This window comes from Bufo gargarizans, chromosome 1 (genome assembly GCF_014858855.1).
Source record: "Bufo gargarizans isolate SCDJY-AF-19 chromosome 1, ASM1485885v1, whole genome shotgun sequence".
NCBI lineage: Eukaryota > Metazoa > Chordata > Amphibia > Anura > Bufonidae > Bufo > Bufo gargarizans.
In genome coordinates, this window is record NC_058080.1 from 499,555,994 (window position 1) to 499,578,860 (window position 22,867).

Genomic DNA, 22,867 nt, shown 5'->3' on the forward strand with positions numbered 1-22,867 from the left:
GGGAAAATAATATAGTTAATCCGTCTGCTAGTTAGGTGTGCGTCATATACCCATTTATTGCGTGAAGTACACCTGCACTGCATATGTGACAGGGGAATTGATATAGTTAATTTGTCTGTTAGTTAGGTGCACGTCATATACCCATTTATTGCGTGAAGTACACCTGCACTGCATACGTGACAGAGAAAATAATATAGTTAATCCGTCTGTTAGTTAGGTGCGCGTCATATACCGATTTATTGTATGAAGTACACATGCACTGCATACGTAACAGGGAAAATAATATAGTTAATCCGTCTGTTAGTTAGGTGCACGTCATATACCCATTTATTGCGTGAAGTGCCCCTGCACTGCATATGTGACAGGGAAAATAATATAGTTAATCCGTCTGTTAGTTTAGGTGCGCGTCATATACCCATTTATTGTATGAAGTACACCCGCACTGCATACGTGACAGGGAAAATAATATAGTTAATCCGTCTGTTAGTTTAGGTGCACATCATATACCCATTTATTGTGTGAAGTACACCCGCACTGCATACGTGACAGGGAAAATAATATAGTTAATCCGTCTGTTAGTTTAGGTGCGCGTCATATACCCATTTATTGCGTGAAGTATACCTGCACTGCATACGTGACAGGGAAAATAATATAGTTAATCCGTCTGTTAGTTTAGGTGCGCGTCATATACCCATTTATTGTATGAAGTACACCCGCACTGCATACGTGACAGGGACAATAATATAGTTAATCCGTCTGTTAGTTAGGCTGCAGTCTCGGCCTCTTCCTCCCCATCTGGAGTGACAGTGGCACCTGCCACCCCAAAAACAGAGGATGTGGCAGCAACGCCACCACATCTGTCACTGTCACCTCTATAATGTCCCATGGAAGCGTTAAGCTGTCCATCTCCCAAACACTGGAGAGAAAGAGGAAGTAACCCCCTACCCATGATCCCTGGCCCTGAATGCCATCATTTCAAAATTCCTGACCTTTGAAATGCTGTCATTCTGTCTGGTGCAGATAATGGGTGAAATTTCGTAGCAGCTCTGGGACTAGCCGGTTTGACGCACATCCCTTGCCTGGTGCATGTGCTGAATTTGGTGGTGCAGAAGTTCCTGAAAAATAACCCTGATATGTCAGAACTGCTGCAGAAAGTGCGGTCCGTCTGTGCGCACTTTTGGCCTTCTCACCCTGCCGCTGCTCGCCTGTCTGCGCTACAGCGTAACTTCCGCCTTCCCGCTCACCACCTCATATGCGACATGCCCACCAGGTGGAACTCTACCTTGCACATGCTGAGAGACTGTGCGAGCAGCAGTAGGCGATAGTGGAGTTTCAGCTGCAGCACGCACGGGTCAGTCGCTCTGCGGAACAGCGCCACTTCACCACCGAGTGGGCCTCCATGTGGGACGTGTGTGCCGTGTTGTGCTGTTTCGAATACTCCACCAAGGGCAGTCCTCAGTGTTACTATCCCACTTCTATGTCTCCTTGAAAAAACGCTTCGGGCGATGAGGGAAGCGGATGTGGCACAGGACGAAGAGGAGGAGGAATAATTTCCATGGTTATCAGGCCAGTCATTCACAAGTGGCTCGGAGGGTGGGTTTCTGCACCAACAGAGGCCAGGTACACAATTGTCCAGCCACGGAACAGTTCTGGAGGAGGATGAAAAGGAGGAACCGTGTTCACAGCAGGGTGGTACCCAAAGTAGCTAATGGGCATCACTGGAGCGTGGCTGGGGGGATACAGAGGACACAGACGTAACACCTCCCACAGAGGACAGCTTGTCGTTGCCTCTGGGCTGCCTGGCACACATGAACGACTACATGCTGCAGTGCCTGCGCAATGACTGCCGAGTTGCCCACATTCTAACCAGTGCTGATTACTGGGTGGCCACCCTGCTGGATCGCCGCTTCAAGGACAACATGCAGTCCTTAATTCTGTCACTGGAGAGTGGTCAGAATATGCGCGAGTACAAGCACACGCTGGTAGACACGCTGTTGATGGCATTCCCACCTGACAGTGGGGGCTCAGTGAAAGCACAAGGCGAAGGCAGTTTTTTATGCGTTTTTTATGCGTTTTTTGTGTGAGACCTTGTAGCCTTCTCCAGTACTGAATTTTAAGAGAATGGTATATATGTATATATAATATATTTATTTATTTACTTATTTATTGTCTTATTTATTGTCTTATTTATAGTCTTAATGTATTTTAAACACAAATGTATGATTAAAAGGTACTTATAAGGATATGAATCCAGTTCATTAAAGGCAAATCCACTCCACATAGTAGAAAGAGCTAAAGCAATATGGAGGATGGTGGGTGGAGTTGACCACATATAAAGAGTGAGGATCCGTTCACTCAGTAGGCCACTGAGGAAGGGGCTTGAGACCCCGAAACGCGTCTGGCGGTTGTCTAGAGTGAGCGTTGATCCACCTAATAGTAAAGAAAAGGAACAAAGCCGGCAAGGAAAGAAAGAGACGCAGATAAAGCAGCATTGATTGAAAGTGGACGCACAAGACTGACTTCATACGAGCTTGCATCCGGTCCCCTTGGTTACCAAGTCACGTGGGACGCTGCGTACAGGCAGAAGCACACCACGTGGGACGCTGCGGGTGTGCGGCCTCCTGGACCAACGCTACAGCAGCGGTGACGGGTAAGACCGGGCTCGTTTTGGAGCACAAATATTAGTATACAAAAGCGGTATTGAGCTCACAATCACGGGCAGTATACCAGAAGCGTACTGGACTGAATAGGCCCATTTACAGCTTGGTGGGCTAGTGGACGCAAACGTATACATCCGTTTTATATACTTGTGGGACACAATTCATTTCAACTTACAATAGTTGCTGGACATTATTGTGGACAGCACCGCTGATTGTGTATAACAACAGAAATTGCAACTTACAGCCACTTGGCGGTTATATTTAATTTTTCCATTTTTGCAACTGAGTGTGCACTTACTTGGTTCATATTGATTGATGTACCATATTTTATGTATGTTTTAGGGGTATGTTCTTAAATATTACTTTTATTTAATAAAGTGAATCATCACTATCCCATTTAGTGTTTCCTTTTGAAGTGTGCCCCCCCCACACCTGTTATTTACAAGCACACGCTGGTAGACACGCTGTTGATGGCATTCCCACCTGACAGCGGGGGCTCAGTGAAAGCACAAGGCGAAGGCAGAGGAGGAGGAAGAAGTCGCCAACACAGCTGGGGCACCGCCAGCACCTCAGAAGGGAGGGTTAGCATGGCTGAAATGTGGAAAAGCTTTGTCAGCACACCACAACAACCAGCACCACAAGCTGATATGGAACATACTGACTGATGGGTCTGCCCCATTCAACGTCTGGGTCTCCAAATTGGGCACATGGCCCGAGCTTGTCCTTTACGCCTTGGAGGTGCTAGCCTGCCCTGCGGCCACTGTATTGTCCGAACTTGTGTTTAGGACGGCAGGGGGGGTGATCACAGACAAGCCCAGCCGCCTGTCCACAGCCAATGTGGACAAGCTCACGTTCATTAAAATGAACCAGGCATGGGACCCACAGGACTTGTTCGTACCTTGTGCAGAATAGAAAAGTATACCGGCCGCACCCAGCCATTGTTATACTCCAGCGCACTTTCTCTTTGTTTTCTTTTTTATATTTCTCAATGTTTTGGGGCCTTCCCAAATTTATAAAAAAATTTTTTTTTTTAAAGAACTACAAAAATAGTGTTGGCTACCTCCTCCTCCTCCACCACCATTTCCACCTACACTGCCACGTCCACCGCCTTCTCAACCTATGGCTTCAATTTGACCTCAGCTTCCTAGTTCCTCCTGTCCTGCTCTTACCCTTATTTTGCTTCCTTTTGCAGCCCTCTAGCCCTTTATATAACTTTCTTAGAGCCATTTTAGTGCCCCAAAGTTCGGGTTCAATGGGGTTCCGGTTCAGGGTCAAGTTCGGGTCCCGAACCTGAATTTTGCGGCAAAGTTTGGCTGAACCCGGCGAACCCATACTTCCAGGTGTTTGCTCAAACCTATGCATGAGCCCTTAAAGTGAACCTGTCAGGTGATTTTTGCTGTCCTGTCTGATTTTTCAGTAATTCTGCATAAGTATGCAGTTTTCGTTCGGCAGAATCCTGGCAAATTTGCCGGGTACCTCACGATCTCTGCTAGATCCCATAATAATCAGTGGGGCCGGCGGGCATGACAGTAACATCCAGCAATCCCAGATTCAGAGAGCTCTGGTAGACTGTTCTATGCTGGAACAGCCTGCTGAAACTAATAATGTTGATATGAAAGAAGCCTAAACCTACACGTTATGGCCTCAAGCACATAACCATATTTTTGGTCTGCAGCTAATCTGTATTTTTTGAGTATATGTAAATGCACCACTCCATTATCATAAGCTTGCCTATAAGCAAAATGCACATAGATTTATCTGCACACCTTAAAAATAGCTTTCCTTGTTGCCGTCACATCAGAGGGTATGTTAAATTCAGGCTCTATCAGCCAGAGAACTATAGACCTGACAAGGTTGTTTTCAGGACAGTTCAATTTTTTGGGCTGTCAAAAACACACTTTACAAGAATGTAAATCAGTAGATTATACTGAGCACTTTTTGTGAGGACTTGCCTCTGTCCAGCCAGAGGGTTGTATACTCTAGGCCAGGCATGCTCAACCTGCGGCCCTCCAGCTGATGCAAAACTGCAACTCCCAGCATGCCCGAACTGCCTACAGCTATCAGCCCACAGCAGGGCATTTTGGGAGTTGTAGTTTTACAACAGCTGGAGGGCCGCAGGTTGAGCATGCCTGATCTCGGCATAGGCAGATACTTATGTACAGTATCTATTTGACCAGTACTAAAACTGTCAAGAGCTCAGAAAATCTCGGTTATCACTTGTTGACCTAACATAGGAGCATACTCTTCTAGGTGTACAATTGCTCATTAGCTTAAAGGGGCTGTCTCTCTTTAGCAAGTGACATTTATTAAGTAGAGAAAGTTAATACAAGGCACTTACTAATGTATTGTGATTGTCCATATTGCTGGCTGGATTCATTTTTCCATCACACTACACACTTTGCGTTTCCATGGTTACAACCACCCTGCAATCCATCACCAGTGGTCATGTTTGCACACTATAGGAAAAGGCGCCTGTGTCTCTCATGGCCGGGACCATGGGAACCTACATAGGATGGTGATTTTTCCTATAGTGTGGATACGAACCTCTGGATACTAGCACTGTATAATGTGATGGAAAAATGAATCAAGCCAACAAAGGAGACAATATGAACAATCACAATACATTTGTAAGTGCCTTGTATTATCTGGTTGAACTTGATGGACTCATGTCTTTTTTCAACCGTATTAACTATGTAAATATGTAACTGTGTCTATATGATAAATGCCATTTGCTGAAATGAGACAGCCCCTTTAAGAACACCACTAGCACCTTTGATAAAAGAACATTTTTCTACTCCAAAAAATGATTAATGCCCATTCCCCCATGGTAACAGTGACATCATGGGCAGAGAGGGCTCAGGTCTAATTGGTAACATTTGCAAAGTTGTATCCAGGACATCACCTATTATGTTTATCAAAAACTGTTGATTTGGTGGCACATTTAGGAAAGTGAACTTTTTTTCCCCTCTTAATATAGAATTTATATATTTTTTTGCCATTCTTTATCTGGTTTCTTGAAAAGTACACAAAGGGAAGGGAACAAGACTGAGATGTTAATAGTTTAATCGTGGCACCTTTCCTAGTTCACAGAAGATGTATGGTACGGTATGTATGTGTTTGTAAGAGGGTTGAATCTGATGTGAAACTGATGTAACTGTACCTCACGACTCTCTACTGACTACTGTATCATTGAGCTGCATGTAACTTTTTATCATATTTTGTAGATGTTATAGACTATTTTGTACATAGCACTAATTGATAATGTCCATATTGCCATAATGTGTACTTTATTTGTAGGATATCGGTGGCAAATAACTGTAAATGCATGGGATTCTTGTATATATTCACTATTCTTTTAAGGCATTGGCATGCAGTACTAGCTGAGTCTTGGTCAAATATGGAGCATGCTAAGTTTGGCCCCATGGAAGCCCTGTAAAGAGGGACAAAGTTATGCAAGAAGAATGCTCAGAACATCTTGTGACAGTAGGCTAGTGAGGGTTATATACTATAGTGTGTAATCAGGCCAGACATTTGGTAATTTTGACCTGAGAGCACAGAGCGTGACCAGTCATTCTTTTCACCTGTTGAGTGCCTGAGAACTCAAAAAAGTATATTGACACAGTGTGGTGAAGCAAACTGCACTGAGACTGAGTGATATTGTATGCAGAACTGTGGCCCACAACTATGCACACATTTTTTGAGGCCTGTAACTTAATACTGCCCTGGTGGTGTACCATGAACTGTACTGTGGCCCACTTTTAGTGCAACAAATCACAATTTGGGGTGTGTGACTAGAGTGAGTCCTAACTAGATTGCTGTCTAATTCACACACAGAAGGCAGTTATAAGAAGACTATTTTCCAGCTAGTGTAACCACCAAGCATAGTGCCTCTGCCAAAAAGTGTAACCAGCAAGCATAGTGCCCCACCGGGGTGTGTATTCACCAAGTGTTGTGCTTCAGTAAAGAACTGCTGTTTTGTAAGAAATGAACCATACCCTCTATGAGAGAGACGGTATCCTCCACACTGGTTGCCTCAATACTTGAGTAAACTGCTGTTCGCATTGTTCCTGAGTCTATGTCGATCTCATATGAGGTTCCAAGTTCATGTCAGAGACAAGGGTCAATAGAAAAACCTGTAAAGACTTAATTGCTGCTGCTTGGAGTACAGAATTGAAGAATTATAGGGTAGCAAAGGTGAAACTCAAAAATTTAAATATTGTGCAAAGTTCATTTATTTCAGTAATGCAACTTAAAAGGTGAAACAAATATATGAGACTCATCACATGCAAAGTGAGATATTTCAAGCCTTTATTTGTTATAATTTGGATGATTATGGCTTACAGCTTATGAAAACCCCAAAGTCACAATCTCAGGTCCCCTTTGCTCAGGGGGTATGGATGAATTAGATGACTACAGTGTGACACTTTGAGCCTAGAATATTGAACCTTTTCACAAAATTCAAATTTTAGGCTGCATTAATGCAATTCCTTTTAAGTTGCTTTACTGAACTAAATGGACTTTTGCACGATATTCTAATTTTTCGAGCTTCACCTGTATGGCAAGAAAGCAATTAGAAATAACAAAGTATTAAAAAATATGACTTTGGCAGGTTGGCATCTTGGATGTTCTCTTCGGGACACTGTTTTGCACCAAAACAAAGGTGTGAGTGAGGTTGTGGCATTCATAGATTTTTTATTTATTTTTTTCAATAACAACTTTATTGTTTAGTTTGACCTCTCAACATATTTGAATCTGAAATTGTTTTGTTCTCTTGAAAATTTCAATTTTATCACAAATCTCAAACTAGAAGAAACTAATAGTATAATAAATATGGTTTTGTTCTTTCTTCTTCTGTATTCTATATGTATTAAGGAATTTAGGAAGGATGCTATTTACTATATGGGCATATAAAATGTATAAGCTGTACAAGTGTGTCTTTCCGCCGTACTCCTGTTATTATCAGGTTTCCTCTTCTGCTCTTCCCTTCCTGTTTTGGTTCACCGGCCTAAGCTGCCAGCAGGAGATTCCTTTGTAACAATTCAGCTTCGCCTGAATCTTTCTTGTTCCTGGCCGCAGTCCCATGTGTGTAAACAGGGAAGGGGCTGTAACCAACACCCCAAAGAAATATCACATCATACACAAAGCTAACGTCCCAAATAAATCTACGTTTTACCGAGAAAGTCATTTCAGGCTGTATAGGTAATTGATGAAAAATTGGCTAAGAATTATAGCTCATAATATTTTTGCTTTCAAATATGTAAAATGCTTGTTTCATTGCCAACTAATTAGTTTATTTTTTTTCTACTTATAGGGCTTCAATAAAGGACTTAAATTTTTGATGTAAACCCAAGGATGTTTTGACTTGCCTGGACACTGCCTTATCCCAACGCCATGTATAACATGCTCCCAGCATGCTTGCTTTTATGGCTTTATCTTTTAGTGGAGCTCAATCTGTGTGAAGGTAAGTGAACTAATACACTTTACTATGACTTTTTTTATTTTTATTATGATGACTAGGGATGAGCGAATCGACTTGAGGTGAAACATCTAAAGTCGATTCGCTCATTCCCTAATGATGACTACATGGGTTTTGGTTCACACTACAATCCAAATTTGGATCTCAAACAGAGCACTATATCCACAGTGATGCAGATGTAACATGCTTAGATTTCATTTACATCACTGCTCTTTGACTTGGGGCACTAAAACAATTACACATTATCTCTGGATATATTGGAAACAACAAGGTTGTGGTTAAAAATGTGTTTTTTGCTCTTAAAATCTCTCAAATACTATAATATTATAGTAATTATATTCTGTATGAATGAAAATTATGATGGTTTAGTTGCTTAGTGAGAATAACCACACCACTATACTGTAAAATGTTATCTTTAGGGACATCCCATATCCCACCCATCTTCTCCTTTCTATGTAGATCAGATTTGAATTTCTTTAGACTTCCTATGTTAGGGTACATTTGCTTCTGCAGCAGCAGATCCAGCAGGCTGTTCCTTCAACATGGCGCAGCCTGCAGAATTTTGACCAATCTGGCATTGCCAGATTCTACTATTTACCGCCAGATAAGGGTACTTCCACACTAGCGTTAAAGTTTTCCGGTATTGAGTTCTGACATAGGGGCTAAATACTGGAAAAAAACGCATCAGTTTTGTCCAAATGCATTCTGAATGGAAAGCAATACAGTTCAGTATGCATCAGAATGACTTCAGTTCAGTTCCCTTTTACGGTATTTGGCCAGAGAAAATGATATGCGTCTGCATACGGATTTCCGGATCCGGCAGGCAGTTCCAGCAACGGAAACGTCGTGCCGGATTCTTCTAACGCTAGTGCAAAGTACCCTAAACCTTAACGATAATGGGTCCAGCGGTGATCCAGAAGCTTTCTGCCAGACAAAACCCAACAGCCAACAATTGTGTTGGATCAGGGTCCCAGATCAGACATACCGCAGATGTGAACACACCCTAACAATTAACGTAATAGATTGTGCTAACCACAGCACAGAATATAATATAAGCCTTCTTTATAGCAAGCATATACGAGAGAAAAAAGTATCCTAAAATATTTTATTTTTTTCAGCTGTTCTTCAGAGACCACAAATCTTCTTTTCAGCCAGTTATGCCACATACCTTACTGGAGAAGCTGTGTTTCTAGAGTGTCAAGCCGCAACTGACTTCACAATACATGGATATAAATTCTTCAAAAATAATCAAGAAGTTCAAAGAATGGAAGCACCTTCTCTGAACAAGTATAAGATAAGAGCAGCAAAAGGAAATGATGCTGGATCCTATACCTGTCTCTACTGGCTGTCAGATAGCAGAGGAAAGCAAGAATCAGAATTCAGCTTCCCTGTGTCTTTGTCTATAATAGGTAAGGAGCAGGTGCAACATTAACATACTACAGTACAGGTTCTTGGAAGTTTTGCATGTGTTTGACCTATGCTTTGCTATGAGAACTCACGGATATTAGTCATTTTTAGTGTTTTGTCTATAAGCAAGGCATAAACTATAATACTGTTGACTAAGGGTGCACTCTCACAAGGTTGAATTTTCCGCAACAAAATATACACCATAAAGACATCACTCATGTTAGTCTATGGTCATGACAAGTGTCAATACCTGCGTTTTGTTCCTCTGCGGAATGTTAATGCAACTACTGCTAATAAGGTTTTGTTGCTGATTTTCTACGGCTGAATGTAAACCACACAGAAATCCGCAACATAATTTACAAACAAAATAGCCATCCTATTCCATTGAGGAAAAATCTGCAACAAAACCCCCAGCATAATCTGATTATAAAAATGAGTTTCTGTCTGTCTGGACATTCTTGCATGCATGACCAAACGACTGGACCGATCCTCACCAAATTTGGCACACAGGTACATCAGGTGTCTGGGAAGGTTTTAGACCTGGGTCTCTAGGACTTATTGTTCCTGAGATAGTCCCAAAAAATGACCTGCATTAGACAATAGAAGCCAGCAAGCCTTTCACTTAAATCCGAACTGCCATTTACACGGTCCCAGCTCCCTTATTTGCCAATAGAAGCTCGCAGCTCCTACTCCAGGTTGCCATAACTGATTACAGGTTTTAGCAGTTGGCAGGATGTTGAATATTAACTCATATGACGTATGACGGCGCAACTACACTGCTACATGCATGGGGGGCAGGGGCCACTATTAAACGGACGGGCGTTGTGGTGTTCGCTGTTAAAGGGGTGGGCACTGTGAAGGTCACTGATAAAGGGACAGGCACTGCGGAAATCACTGTTAAAGGGGCGGGCCCTGTGGAGGTCAATGTTAAAGGGGCAGACACTGTGGAGTTCACTGTTAAAGGGGCAGGCACTGTGGAGGTCACTGTTAAATGGGTGGTCACTATTTAAGGGATAGTAATGTGGAGGTCACTGTGAAAGGGGCAGGCACTGTAGAGGTCACTGTTAAAAGGGCAGGCAGTACAGAGGTCACTGTTAAAGGGGCTGGCACTGTGAAGGTCATTGTTAAAGGGGCAGCCACTATGAAGGTCACTGTTAAAGGGGTGGTCAATGTTAAAGGGGCGGGCACTGTGGAGGTCACTGTTAAAGGAGCAGACACTGTTAAAGGATCGGGCCCTGTGGAGGTCACTGTTAAATGGGCGGGCACTGTGGAGGTCACTGTTAATGTGGCTGGTAGTGTGCAGGTCACTGTTAAAGATGCGATCACTGTTAAAGGGGCGGGCACTGTGGAGGTCAATGTTAAATGGACAGGCACTGTGGAGGTCACTGTTAAATGGGCAGGCACTGTGGAGGTCAATGTTAAAGGGGCGGCCACTTTGGAGGTCAATGTTAAAGGGGCGGCCACTGTGGATGTCAATGTTAAAGGGGCGGGCATTGTGAACAGCACATAATGCAACAACACTCTACAAACCAAATAAAGTACAAAGGTATATTGTATTGCAAATGCTATGCTAATAAATTAGAGATGCTTAGCAAATACATTTTCTACAAAATTATTTGAGCCCGTCTGCCGCACGCCAAGGCGATCTCTATAAGACGGGTCCTAACACTAAACTCACCTCTTGGGTGCCATACCAGCGACCATGAAATTCAGGAAGTGTAGGTCCCACATGCATGCTGGGCCCCTTTTGGTTTATATCTCTATGGTGCCAAAATGGGGCGGGCATTGTGGAGATCACTGCTAAAGAGGCAGGCACTGTGGAGGTCACTGTTATGGGGGAAACTGTTGATATCTTTTTACGACACACGGAAACATAAAATGAAATAGATGAAATATATCCGTGCGAAGCCGGGTCCTTCTGCTAGTCCTTAATAAAAAAAAACAACTTAGAAAAATCCACAACTGCAAATTTAGTTGCAGAAAATACAACTACATTAGAGTGTACCCTAAGGCTGCTTTTACACAGGCAGTGTTTGGTTCAGTTATTTCCATCAGTGATTGTAAGCTAAAACCAGTAGTGAAGCCTACACATCAATATGGTATAAGCTGTTCTGTATTTTTGCCCTGCACCTGATTTTAGCTCACAATCGCTGATGCAGGGCTGGTGCAAGGATTTTTGCCACCCTAGGCAAAAGCTAATTTTGCCGCCCCCTTGACTCCACCAATTGACCACACCCCTTACCCGCCCCTTTTTCAGCCACCTATTGCATGTAACATTTAACTATGGTCGTGTACCCTGTGCCAGTCTGACTATGGTCATGTATATGTAATATCCAGCCATTGTCTGCCACCTAGTACCATCCCAGTGATGCGCTGTTCAGCAGGTTGGCACACCAAACACGAGCAGTGCCACCTATTCACTGCCAGGCGCCATTCAGCCACTGTCTGAAATCCTGTGCCACCAGGGCAACATAAAACAGTATGCTGCCCTGTGCCCTCTGCCAGTCTGGCACTGTCCTGCACCCTGTACCATTCATAGCCCTTTAGACAGTCTGTGCCACCTATTAGGCTCCATGTGCCACTGCTGGGCACCCTGTGCCAGTCAGAATCTATAGCCCCTAGTCAAGCAGCAGGTGTGCCCTGACCCCTGTACACAAATGTGTGCCACCCTGCTGCCAGTCACTGTCCTGCAGCCTCTGACACCATGATTCATGTCCATTTTCTGCCCCTCATGATTCATGTCCATTTCTTGCCCCCCCCAATCATTTTACATTTCTGCCCCTCATGATTCATGTCCATTTCTTGCCCCCCCCCAATCATTTCACATTTCTGCCCCTCATGATTCATGTCCATTTCTTGCCCCCCATGTGCTAATATCATAGTGCCATCCTCTCCCCCTGTCCCCTAATGTGCCAGTATCAAGTGCCTCTCTCCTCCCCCCTTCATGTGCCAGTATCATGGCGCCAATAGCCCCCCTCCCCCGTGGCAGTAAAGTAACAGTCCGGTATTTAAAAAAAAAAAAACTTTTAGAAAAGTTTGTCCTCGGATTCGAACTCATGCCCTCTACACATCAGAGGCAAGGCATTTACCCTCACAGCCATGAAAGCTGTATAGTTAGCTGCTTAAAAAAATACCAATATAAGACTTCTACTGTAGGTAACTTTGCCCATTGTGTATTTATGTAGCAGAGCTGGGTGTGTTGGGGCAGCTGTCATGTGTATGGTTGTACGCTAGGTATCAGTACACTAGGTCAGTGTTTCCCAACCAGTGTGCCTCCAGCTGTTGCAAAACTATGGCTCTCAGACTAATGGAGACACTAAAGCATGGTTTGTTTTGTTTAAAAAAATGATATCATTGTGTAAAACTTACATACATAAATAAAAATATACATATTAGGAATTGCCACTTCTGTAACAACCTCCTCTATACAAATATCACATGACCTATCCCCTCAGGTGAACACAGTAAAAAAAAAAATTTAACAGTGTCAAAAAAGCAATTTGTTTGTCACCTTCTTTCACAAAAAGTGTAATTGCAAGTGATCAAAAAGTCATATGCACCCCAAAATAGTGCCAATCAAACCGTCATCTCATCCCGCAAAAATCATACCCTACCTAAGACAATTGCACAAAAACTGAAAAAACTATAGCTCTCAGACTATGGAGATATTAAAACATGATATTTTTTTTTTTATGATAACAGTCACGGGTAGAGTGACGGGAATCAAGATAGAGCGGAACGTGCACCACCCGCCCCAGGTGACGGAGCGCAACTGGGCGACAGTCCCTAACCTACTAAGTGCAAGCAGAGAGAAAGAGACAGCAGGGAAGAGGACAGCCACTGAGAAGTTACAATAAGCGGACAAGAGGTAGAACAAAAACGGAAGGCGAGGCAGGTCAACTAGCCGAGGTCAGTCCAGGAGGTCACGTCAGAAAAAAGGGAAGAGGCAAAGACAAATCCGTAAACAAGCCGAGGTCAAAATCTGAGAGGTAGCGTCAAGGTACAGGGAGCAGGCATAAGAGGTGTCAAGAGGCGGATCGAGGTTCAATTCCAGAAGTAGCCTAATAACAATAAAGTACACAGCCTATAGGAAGAAAATCACAGGCAAACTGTAGCCAGCAGGCAGCCTGTATTTATAGTGGGGAGTGAGGGTGATGTAACGTGGCCAGCATCACATGACCGACAGACAAGTTGAGCACTGAGTGATCAGCTCTGCGCTTAAGGCAGACCTAGGAGCAGGGAGCTTCCCAGCTAGCAAAGCCGCCCTGGGAACGAGGCCAAACACAGATCCTCGCTCCCGAAGCTAAGCAGCAGGTCTGTTACGCCCCGTTACAGATATCATTGTGTAAAACTTACATAAATAAAAAAAGTATACGTATTAGGTATTGCCACGTCTGTAATAACCTGCTATAAAAAATATCACATGACCTAACCCCTCAGATGAACAACGTAAAAAAATTTTTTAATACGGTGTAAAAAAAAACATTTTTTGTCACCTTGCATCACAAAAAGTGTAATACCAAAGTCATACGCACCCTAACGTAGTGCCAGTCAAACCGACATCTCATCCTGCAAAAAATGAGGCTCTACCTAAGACTAGGGATCTCAGAATATGGAGACACTGAAACATGTTTTTTGTTTTTTTAATGCTGTTATCGTGTTAAACATAAATAAGTAAAATAAATTATACATATTAGGTATCGCCGCGTCCGTAACAACCTGCTCTATAAAAATACCACATGATCTAACCTGTCCGATGAACATTGTAAAAAACAAAAAATAAAAACGGTGCCAAAACAGCAATTTTTTGTTATCTTGCCTCACAAAAAGTGTAATATAGAGCTACCAAAAATCATATGTATCCTAAAATGTACCAACAAAACTGCCACCTTATCCTGTAGTTTCCAAAATTGGGTCTTTTTTTGGAGTTTCCACTCTAGGGGTGCATCAGGGGGTCTTCAAATGTGACATGGCAGCTTAAAATTATCCCAGTGAAATCTGCCTTCCAAAAATCATATAGCGTTCCTTTCCTTTGGCGCCATGCCGTGTGCCTGTACAGCAGTTTACAACTACATATGGGTTGTTTCTGTAAACTACAGAATCAGGGCAATACATATTGAGTTTTGTTTGGCTGTGAACCCTTGCTTTGTTGGTGGAAAAAAAAAATATTAAAATGGAAAATCTGCCAAAAAAGTGAAATTTAATCTCCATTTTTTATTAATTGTTGTGGAACACCTAAAGAGTTAACAAAGTTTGTAAAATCAGTTTTGAATACGTTAAGGGGTGTAGTTTCTAAAATGGGGTCGCTTTTTTGGAGTTTCTACTCTAGGGGTGCCTCAGGGGGTCTTCAAATGCGATATGGCAGCTTAAAATTATCCCAGTGAAATCTGCTTTCCAAAAACCATATAGCATTCCTTTACTTTTTCGCAATGCTGTGTGTCCATACAGCAGTTTTCGACCACATATGGGGTGTTTCTGTAAACTACAGAATCAGGGCCATAAATATTGAGTTTTGTTTGGCTGTTAACCCTTGCTTTGTTAGTGGAATTTTTTTTATTAAAACGGATGCCATAAAATGCCCAAAAAGTAAAATTCTGAAATTTCATCTCCATTTTCCATTAATTATTGTGGAACACCTAAAGGGTTAACAAAGTTTGTAAAATCAGGTTTGAATACCTTGAGGGGTGTAGTTTATATAATGGGGTCATTTTTGGGTGGTTTCTATTATGTAAGCCTCGCAAAGTGACTTCAGACCTGAACTGGTCCCTAAAAATTAAGTTTTTGAAAATTTCTGAGAAATTTCAAGATTTGCTTCTAAACTTCTAAGCCTTGTAACATCCCCAAAAAATAAAATATTATTCCCAAAATGATCCAAACATGAAGTAGACATATGGGGAATGTAAAGTAATAACTATTTTTGGAGGTATTACTATGTATTTTAGAAATAGAGAAATTGAAACTTGAAAATTTGCAATTTTTTTATTTGTTTTGGTAAATTTGCAATTTTGTTATAAATAAAAATGATTTTTTTTTTACTCAATTTTACCACTGTCATGAAGTACACTATGTGATGAGAAAACAATCTCAGAAAGGCCTGGAAAAGTAAAAGTGTTTTAAAGTTATAACCACATAAAGTGTCAGATTTCTAAAAATGCCCTGGGCTGAAAGATGAAAAATGGCTTGGTCCTGAAAGGGTTAAACAATGAGAAGCTAATGAAAATAAAAAAACATTGGGCCAGATTTATCATGACTCTGACAGCTCACTCCACTTTCACATATGGCTAAAGTTAGTTTTAGCCAAGTCAGATTTATGATCGGCCCTTTAAGACTGTAATAAATGTGGTTGGACGGTAGCAGTTTATCCGTCAGTAAGCAGCTTTACAAAAGTCGCACGTTTTTATGAAAAAGTCGCATGTTCTATTAAAAAGTCTCATAAGATAAGCATGGTCCTCACTGGAGTGAAATTTTTTGCGACTTTTTAAATAGTCCCAATAGTAAATCTGTCTAGAGATTCATTTACATAAGAAAACACGCCCACTTTCAGAAAACTGGCGAGCATAGTGCAGAGCAGAAAAAAGTCGCAAATTTATGCGCAGTTTTAGCATTTGCGCAGTTTTGGGGGACTTTTTCACTCCATTATTCTGACCTGAGCTAATGATAAATCTGGCCCATTAACTATGATGGTACTTCCTGCCGTCTCTTTTACAAAAAATGTCCAGGCCTCTTTCATAACACATTTTTTGTTTCAGTTAAATTGAGTTTAATTTACATAGGTTTCTTTAACAAAAAAAATCCAAAAGTGCATCCATTTTGTCTAATCTGCATTCCTGACAGTTGTTTCAACTGTATAGGAGACCAATGTAAAAAAAGAAAACCAATGTGGTGCTTTCAGTTGATATCAGGTAAAAAAACCAATTGAAAATAACAGGAGGATAAGTTAAAGATGCATGCAGTGGAGTAAAATTAAGGAGCTATCCTCAGAATGTCAGCAATATCAGATTGTTGGGGGTTTGACTCCCAGCAAGAAGGATGAGCGAACCGGTTCAGTCCAAACCGAATTTGGTCCAAAGGTTGCTATTTTTCGAACGGCAGACAAACCTGAATCTTTCCGGGTTTGTTTCAGACGAATCCACCAAAAAGCCACATAGTGCCATTTTAGTGCACATGTCACCAGGAAAAAAGCACTAGGGAGGAAAAAGAAGTGTTCTCATATGACCATTCGAGGAAGGGGGGGGGGGGGGAGAATTGGCTGATGGACAGCCTGGATGAGCCAATCAGTGCTGCAGCAGGCAGGGAGGTGTCCTGGAAGAACGAGCAGAATGTCATTCTGTGCTGGGCTGTGAATGAGGGTGGTTGGGTCTTACAGAGTCTGCCAGGAAAATGATCTTAGGAAGTCAGGGACAAATCAATCAAGGACAGTCAGAAATCAATCATTCAAGCTTATTGACAGGGAAAGCAAAGAAAAAGTCTAGGATTGCAAAGAAGAATAGTATTTGTTGTGTATATTAGAATGAAGCAGGGCAGCTGAAGGACAGGGAGAGAGGAGGCAGGACTTGTGACTGTGTCTGCTATCAGGAGTGCAGGTGCACCTCAAAAGCAGCTACCTGCAAGCAAATATTTTTATTTTGTTTTCCCATTTTCACGAAAATCCTTTTTTCTTTGTGGGGTTCAAAATATAATTAACCATTTTATATATACGGATGGAGTAGAGTTAACACTCCTGTTTTCTGAGATGTCTGAGTTGTGTTATCTAATCCAAGCAAACAACTTCAATTGGTTTTCAATAGCTTTTGTCTCAAGATAATGCGATGCGTTAAGAAATTTGAGTTAAGAGCTGGAGTGCTAATCCTGCTACATCTGTATATACTGTATATATATATATATATATATATATATATATATATATAATTACTGCAGCAATACTTATGGTGTGGCAGCAATCTACCTGTGTGTGTTAAGTTGAAATTGAGCGTCATGCCTCTAATTGTCCATGTTCAGTTTCCAGATGGTTGCAATTTCATTACTTTTTTGTTTTTTCAATTTAATTACGTTAGCATATACAGCAATTGAAGGTGTTTGCTTAATGCATTTAGTTTAGATAACATGTCTCATAAAGCATGTGTGTTAACTCTACAACATCAGTATACTGATTACTGCAGCAATATCCATGGTGTGGCAGCAATCTACTTAAGATAAGATAAGATGCATTTATTGTCACTATACAATACAATAAATACAATGCACAATACAATGAAATGTTGTTTGGAGCAATCCTAAATACCATGGACAGAGGAACAAAGAACTGACATTTACAGTGCTGCCCATAATTATTCATACCCCTGGCAAATTTTGAGTTACTTTTATTAAACCAGCAAGTAATTTTTTGACGGGAAAAGACATAGGTGTCTCCCAAAAGATAATAAGATGATGTACAAGAGGCATTATTGTGGGGAAAAAAAAACATTTCTCAGCTTTTATTTACATTTTAGCAAAAAATACAAGATGTTCTGCACTGTGGAAAATCTGAGAGGATGTGGTCGGAAGCCAAAAGTGACACCTGTGCTGGCCATGAGGATAGTTAGAGAGTAGAGTTGAGCGAACACCTGGATGTTCGGGTTCGAGAAGTTCGGCCGAACATCCCGGAAATGTTCGGGTTCGGGATCCGAACCCGATCCGAACTTCGTCCCGAACCCGAACCCCATTGAAGTCAATGGGGACCCGAACTTTTCGGCACTAAAAAGGCTGTAAAACAGCCCAGGAAAGAGCTAGAGGGCTGCAAAAGGCAGCAACATGTAGGTAAATCCCCTGCAAACAAATGTGGATAGGGAAATGAATTAAAATAAAAATTAAATAAATAAAAATTAACCAAAATCAATTGGAGAGAGGTTCCATAGCAGAGAATCTGGCTTCCCGTCACCCACCACTGGAACAGTCCATTCTCAGATATTTAGGCCCCGGCACCCAGGCAGAGGAGAGAGGTCCCGTAACAGAGAATCTGTCTTCATGTCAGCAGAGAATTAGTCTGCATGTCATAGCAGAGAATGAGGCTTCACGTCAGCCACCACTGCAACAGTCCATTGGCATATATTTAGGCCCAGCACCCAGGCAGAGGAGGGAGGTCCCGTAACAGAGAATCTGGCTTCATGTCAGCAGAGAATCAGTCTGCATGTCATAGCAGAGAATCAGGCTTCACGTCAGCCACCACTGCAACAGTCCATTGTCATAAATTTAGGCCCAGCACCCAGGCAGAGGAGAGAGGTCCCGTAACAGAGAATCTGGCTTCATGTCAGCAGAGAATCAGTCTTCATATCATAGCAGAGAATCAGGCTTCACGTCACCCACCACTGTAAGAGTCAATTTTCATAAATTTAGGCCCAGAACCCAGGCAGAGGAGAAAGGTCCCGTAACAGACAATCTGGCTTCATGTCAGCAGAGAATCAGTCTTCATATCATAGCAGAGAATCAGGCTTCACGTCACCCACCACTGTAAGAGTCAATTTTCATAAATTTAGGCCCAGAACCCAGGCAGAGGAGAAAGGTCCCGTAACAGACAATCTGGCTTCATGTCAGCAGAGAATCAGTCTTCATATCATAGCAGAGAATCAGGCTTCACGTCACCCACCACTGTAAGAGTCAATTTTCATAAATTTAGGCCCAGAACCCAGGCAGAGGAGAAAGGTCCCGTAACAGACAATCTGGCTTCATGTCAGCAGAGAATCAGTCTTCAAATCATAGCAGAGAATCAGGCTTCACGTCACCCACCACTGTAAGAGTCAATTTTCATAAATTTAGGCCCAGAACCCAGGCAGAGGAGAAAGGTCCCGTAACAGACAATCTGGCTTCATGTCAGCAGAGAATCAGTCTTCATATCATAGCAGAGAATCAGGCTTCACGTCACCCACCACTGTAAGAGTCAATTTTCATAAATTTAGGCCCAGAACCCAGGCAGAGGAGAAAGGTCCCGTAACAGACAATCTGGCTTCATGTCAGCAGAGAATCAGTCTTCATATCATAGCAGAGAATCAGGCTTCACGTCACCCACCACTGTAAGAGTCAATTTTCATAAATTTAGGCCCAGAACCCAGGCAGAGGAGAAAGGTCCCGTAACAGACAATCTGGCTTCATGTCAGCAGAGAATCAGTCTTCATATCATAGCAGAGAATCAGGCTTCACGTCACCCACCACTGTAAGAGTCAATTTTCATAAATTTAGGCCCAGAACCCAGGCAGAGGAGAAAGGTCCCGTAACAGACAATCTGGCTTCATGTCAGCAGAGAATCAGTCTTCATATCATAGCAGAGAATCAGGCTTCACGTCACCCACCACTGTAAGAGTCAATTTTCATAAATTTAGGCCCAGAACCCAGGTAGAGGAGAAAGGTCCCGTAACAGACAATCTGGCTTCATGACAGCAGAGAATCAGTCTGCATGTCATAGCAGAGAATCAGGCTTCACGTCAGCCACCACTGCAACAGTCCATTGTCATAAATTTAGGCCCAGCACCCAGGCAGAGGAGAGAGGTCCCGTAACAGAGGATCTGGCTTCATGTCAGCAGAGAATCAGTCTGCATGTCATAGCAGAGAATGAGGCTTCACGTCAGCCACCACTGCAACAGTCCATTGGCATATATTTAGGCCCAGCACACACACAGGCAGAGGAGAGAGGTCCCGTAACAGACAATCTGGCTTCATGTCAGCAGAGAATTAGTCTGCATGTCATAGCAGAGAATGAGGCTTCACGTCACCCACCACTGCAACAGTCCATTGGCATATATTCAGGCCCAGCACCCAGGCAGAGGAGAGAGGTCCCGTAACAGAGGATCTGGCTTCATGTCAGCAGAGAATCAGTCTGCATGTCATAGCAGAGAATGAGGCTTCACGTCAGCCACCACTGCAACAGTCCATTGTCATAAATTTAGGCCCAGCACCCAGGCAGAGGAGAGAGGTCCCGTAAAAGAGGATCTGGCTTCATGTCAGCAGAGAATCAGTCTGCATGTCATAGCAGAGAATCAGGCTTCACGTCAGCCACCACTGCAACAGTCCATTGTCATAAATTTAGGCCCAGCACCCAGGCAGAGGAGAGAGGTCCCGTAAAAGAGGATCTGGCTTCATGTCAGCAGAGAATCAGTCTGCATGTCATAGCAGAGAATCAGGCTTCACGTCAGCCACCACTGCAACAGTCCATTGTCATAAATTTAGGCCCAGCACCCAGGCAGAGGAGAGAGGTCCCGTAACAGAGGATCTGGCTTCATGTCAGCAGAGAATCAGTCTGCATGTCATAGCAGAGAATCAGGCTTCACGTCAGCCACCACTGCAACAGTCCATTGTCATAAATTTAGGCCCAGCACCCAGGCAGAGGAGAGAGGTCCCGTAACAGACAATCTGGCTTCATGTCAGCAGAGAATTAGTCTGCATGTCATAGCAGAGAATCAGGCTTCATGTCAGCCACCACTGCAACAGTCCATTGGCATATATTTAGGCCTAGCACACAGGCAGAGGAGAGGTTCATTCAACTTTGGGTAGCATCGCAATATAATGGTAAAATGAAAATAAAAATAGGATTGAATGAGGAAGTGCCCTGGAGTCCAATAATATATGGTTATGGGGAGGTAGTTAATGTCTAATCTGGACAAGGGACGGACAGGTCCTGTGGGATCCATGCCTGGTTCATTTTTATGAACGTCAGCTTGTCCACATTGGCTGTAGACAGGCGGCTGCGTTTGTCTGTAATGACGCCCCCTGCCGTGCTGAATACACGTTCAGACAAAACGCTGGCTGCCGGGCAGGCCAGCACCTCCAAGGCATAAAAGGCTAGCTCTGGCCACGTGGACAATTTAGAGACCCAGAAGTTGAATGGGGCCGAACCATCAGTCAGTACGTGGAGGGGTGTGCACACGTACTGTTCCACCATGTTAGTGAAATGTTGCCTCCTGCTAACACGTTGCGTATCAGGTGGTGGTGCAGTTAGCTGTGGCGTGTTGACAAAAGTTTTCCACATCTCTGCCATGCTAACCCTGCCCTCAGAGGAGCTGGCCGTGACACAGCTGCCTTGGCGACCTCTTGCTCCTCCTCTGCCTTGGCCTTGGGCTTCCACTTGTTCCCCTGTGACATTTGGGAATGCTCTCAGTAGCGCGTCTACCAACGTGCGCTTGTACTCGCGCATCTTCCTATCACGCTCCAGTGCAGGAAGTAAGGTGGGCACATTGTCTTTGTAGCGTGGATCCAGCAGGGTGGCAACCCAGTAGTCCGCACAGGTTAAAATGTGGGCAACTCTGCTGTCGTTGCGCAGGCACTGCAGCATGTAGTCGCTCATGTGTGCCAGGCTGCCCAGGGGTAAGGACAAGCTGTCCTCTGTGGGAGGCGTATCGTCATCGTCCTGCCTTTCCCCCCAGCCACGCACCAGTGATGGACCCGAGCTGCGTTGGGTGCCACCCCGCTGTGACCATGCTTCATCCTCATCCTCCTCCACCTCCTCCTCATCCTCGTCCTCCTCGTCCTCCAGTAGTGGGCCCTGGCTGGCCACATTTGTACCTGGCCTCTGCTGTTGCAAAAAACCTCCCTCTGAGTCACTTCGAAGAGACTGGCCTGAAAGTGCTAAAAATGACCCCTCTTCCTCATCCTCCTCCTCCTCCTCCTGGGCCACCTCCTGTTCCATCATCGCCCTAAGTGTTTTCTCAAGGAGACATAGAAGTGGTATTGTAACGCTGATAACGGTGTCATCGCCACTGGCCATGTTGGTGGAGTACTCGAAACAGCGCAACAGGGCACACAGGTCTCGCATGGAGGCCCAGTCATTGGTGGTGAAGTGGTGCTGTTCTGTAGTGCGACTGACCCGTGCGTGCTGCAGCTGAAACTCCACTATGGCCTGCTGCTGCTCGCACAGTCTGTCCAGCATGTGCAAGGTGGAGTTCCACCTGGTGGGCACGTCGCATATGAGGCGGTGAGCGGGAAGGCCGAAGTTACGCTGTAGCGCAGACAGGCGAGCAGCGGCAGGATGTGAACGCCGGAAGCGCGAACAGACGGCCCGCACTTTATGCAGCAGCTCTGACATGTCGGGGTAGTTGTGAATGAACTTCTGCACCACCAAATTCAGCACATGCGCCAAGCAAGGGATGTGCGTCAAATTGGCTAGTCCCAGAGCTGCAACGAGATTTCGCCCATTATCACACACCACCAGGCCGGGCTTGAGGCTCACCGGCAGCAACCACTCGTCGGTCTGTTGTTCAATACCCCGCCACAACTCCTGTGCGGTGTGGGGCCTGTCCCCCAAACATATGAGTTTCAGAATGGCCTGCTGACGTTTACCCCGGGCTGTGCTGAAGTTGGT

At 43.7% G+C, this 22,867-nt stretch overlaps 1 protein-coding gene across 1 annotated transcript in view; it reads left to right on the forward strand.

Annotated features, from left to right (window-relative positions):
• The first annotated feature begins 7,669 nt into the window (after nucleotides 1-7,669).
• The window catches only part of LOC122933313 (Fc receptor-like protein 5), a 114,281-nt gene continuing 99,083 nt past the window's right edge, over nucleotides 7,670-22,867 (forward strand). The window contains exons 1-3 of the mRNA XM_044288244.1: nucleotides 7,670-7,859; nucleotides 7,972-8,121; nucleotides 9,255-9,545. Of these exons, the coding sequence (XP_044144179.1) occupies nucleotides 8,052-8,121; nucleotides 9,255-9,545 (361 nt within the window). The 5' untranslated portion in view covers nucleotides 7,670-7,859; nucleotides 7,972-8,051. The remainder of the gene's footprint in view (nucleotides 7,860-7,971; nucleotides 8,122-9,254; nucleotides 9,546-22,867) is intronic.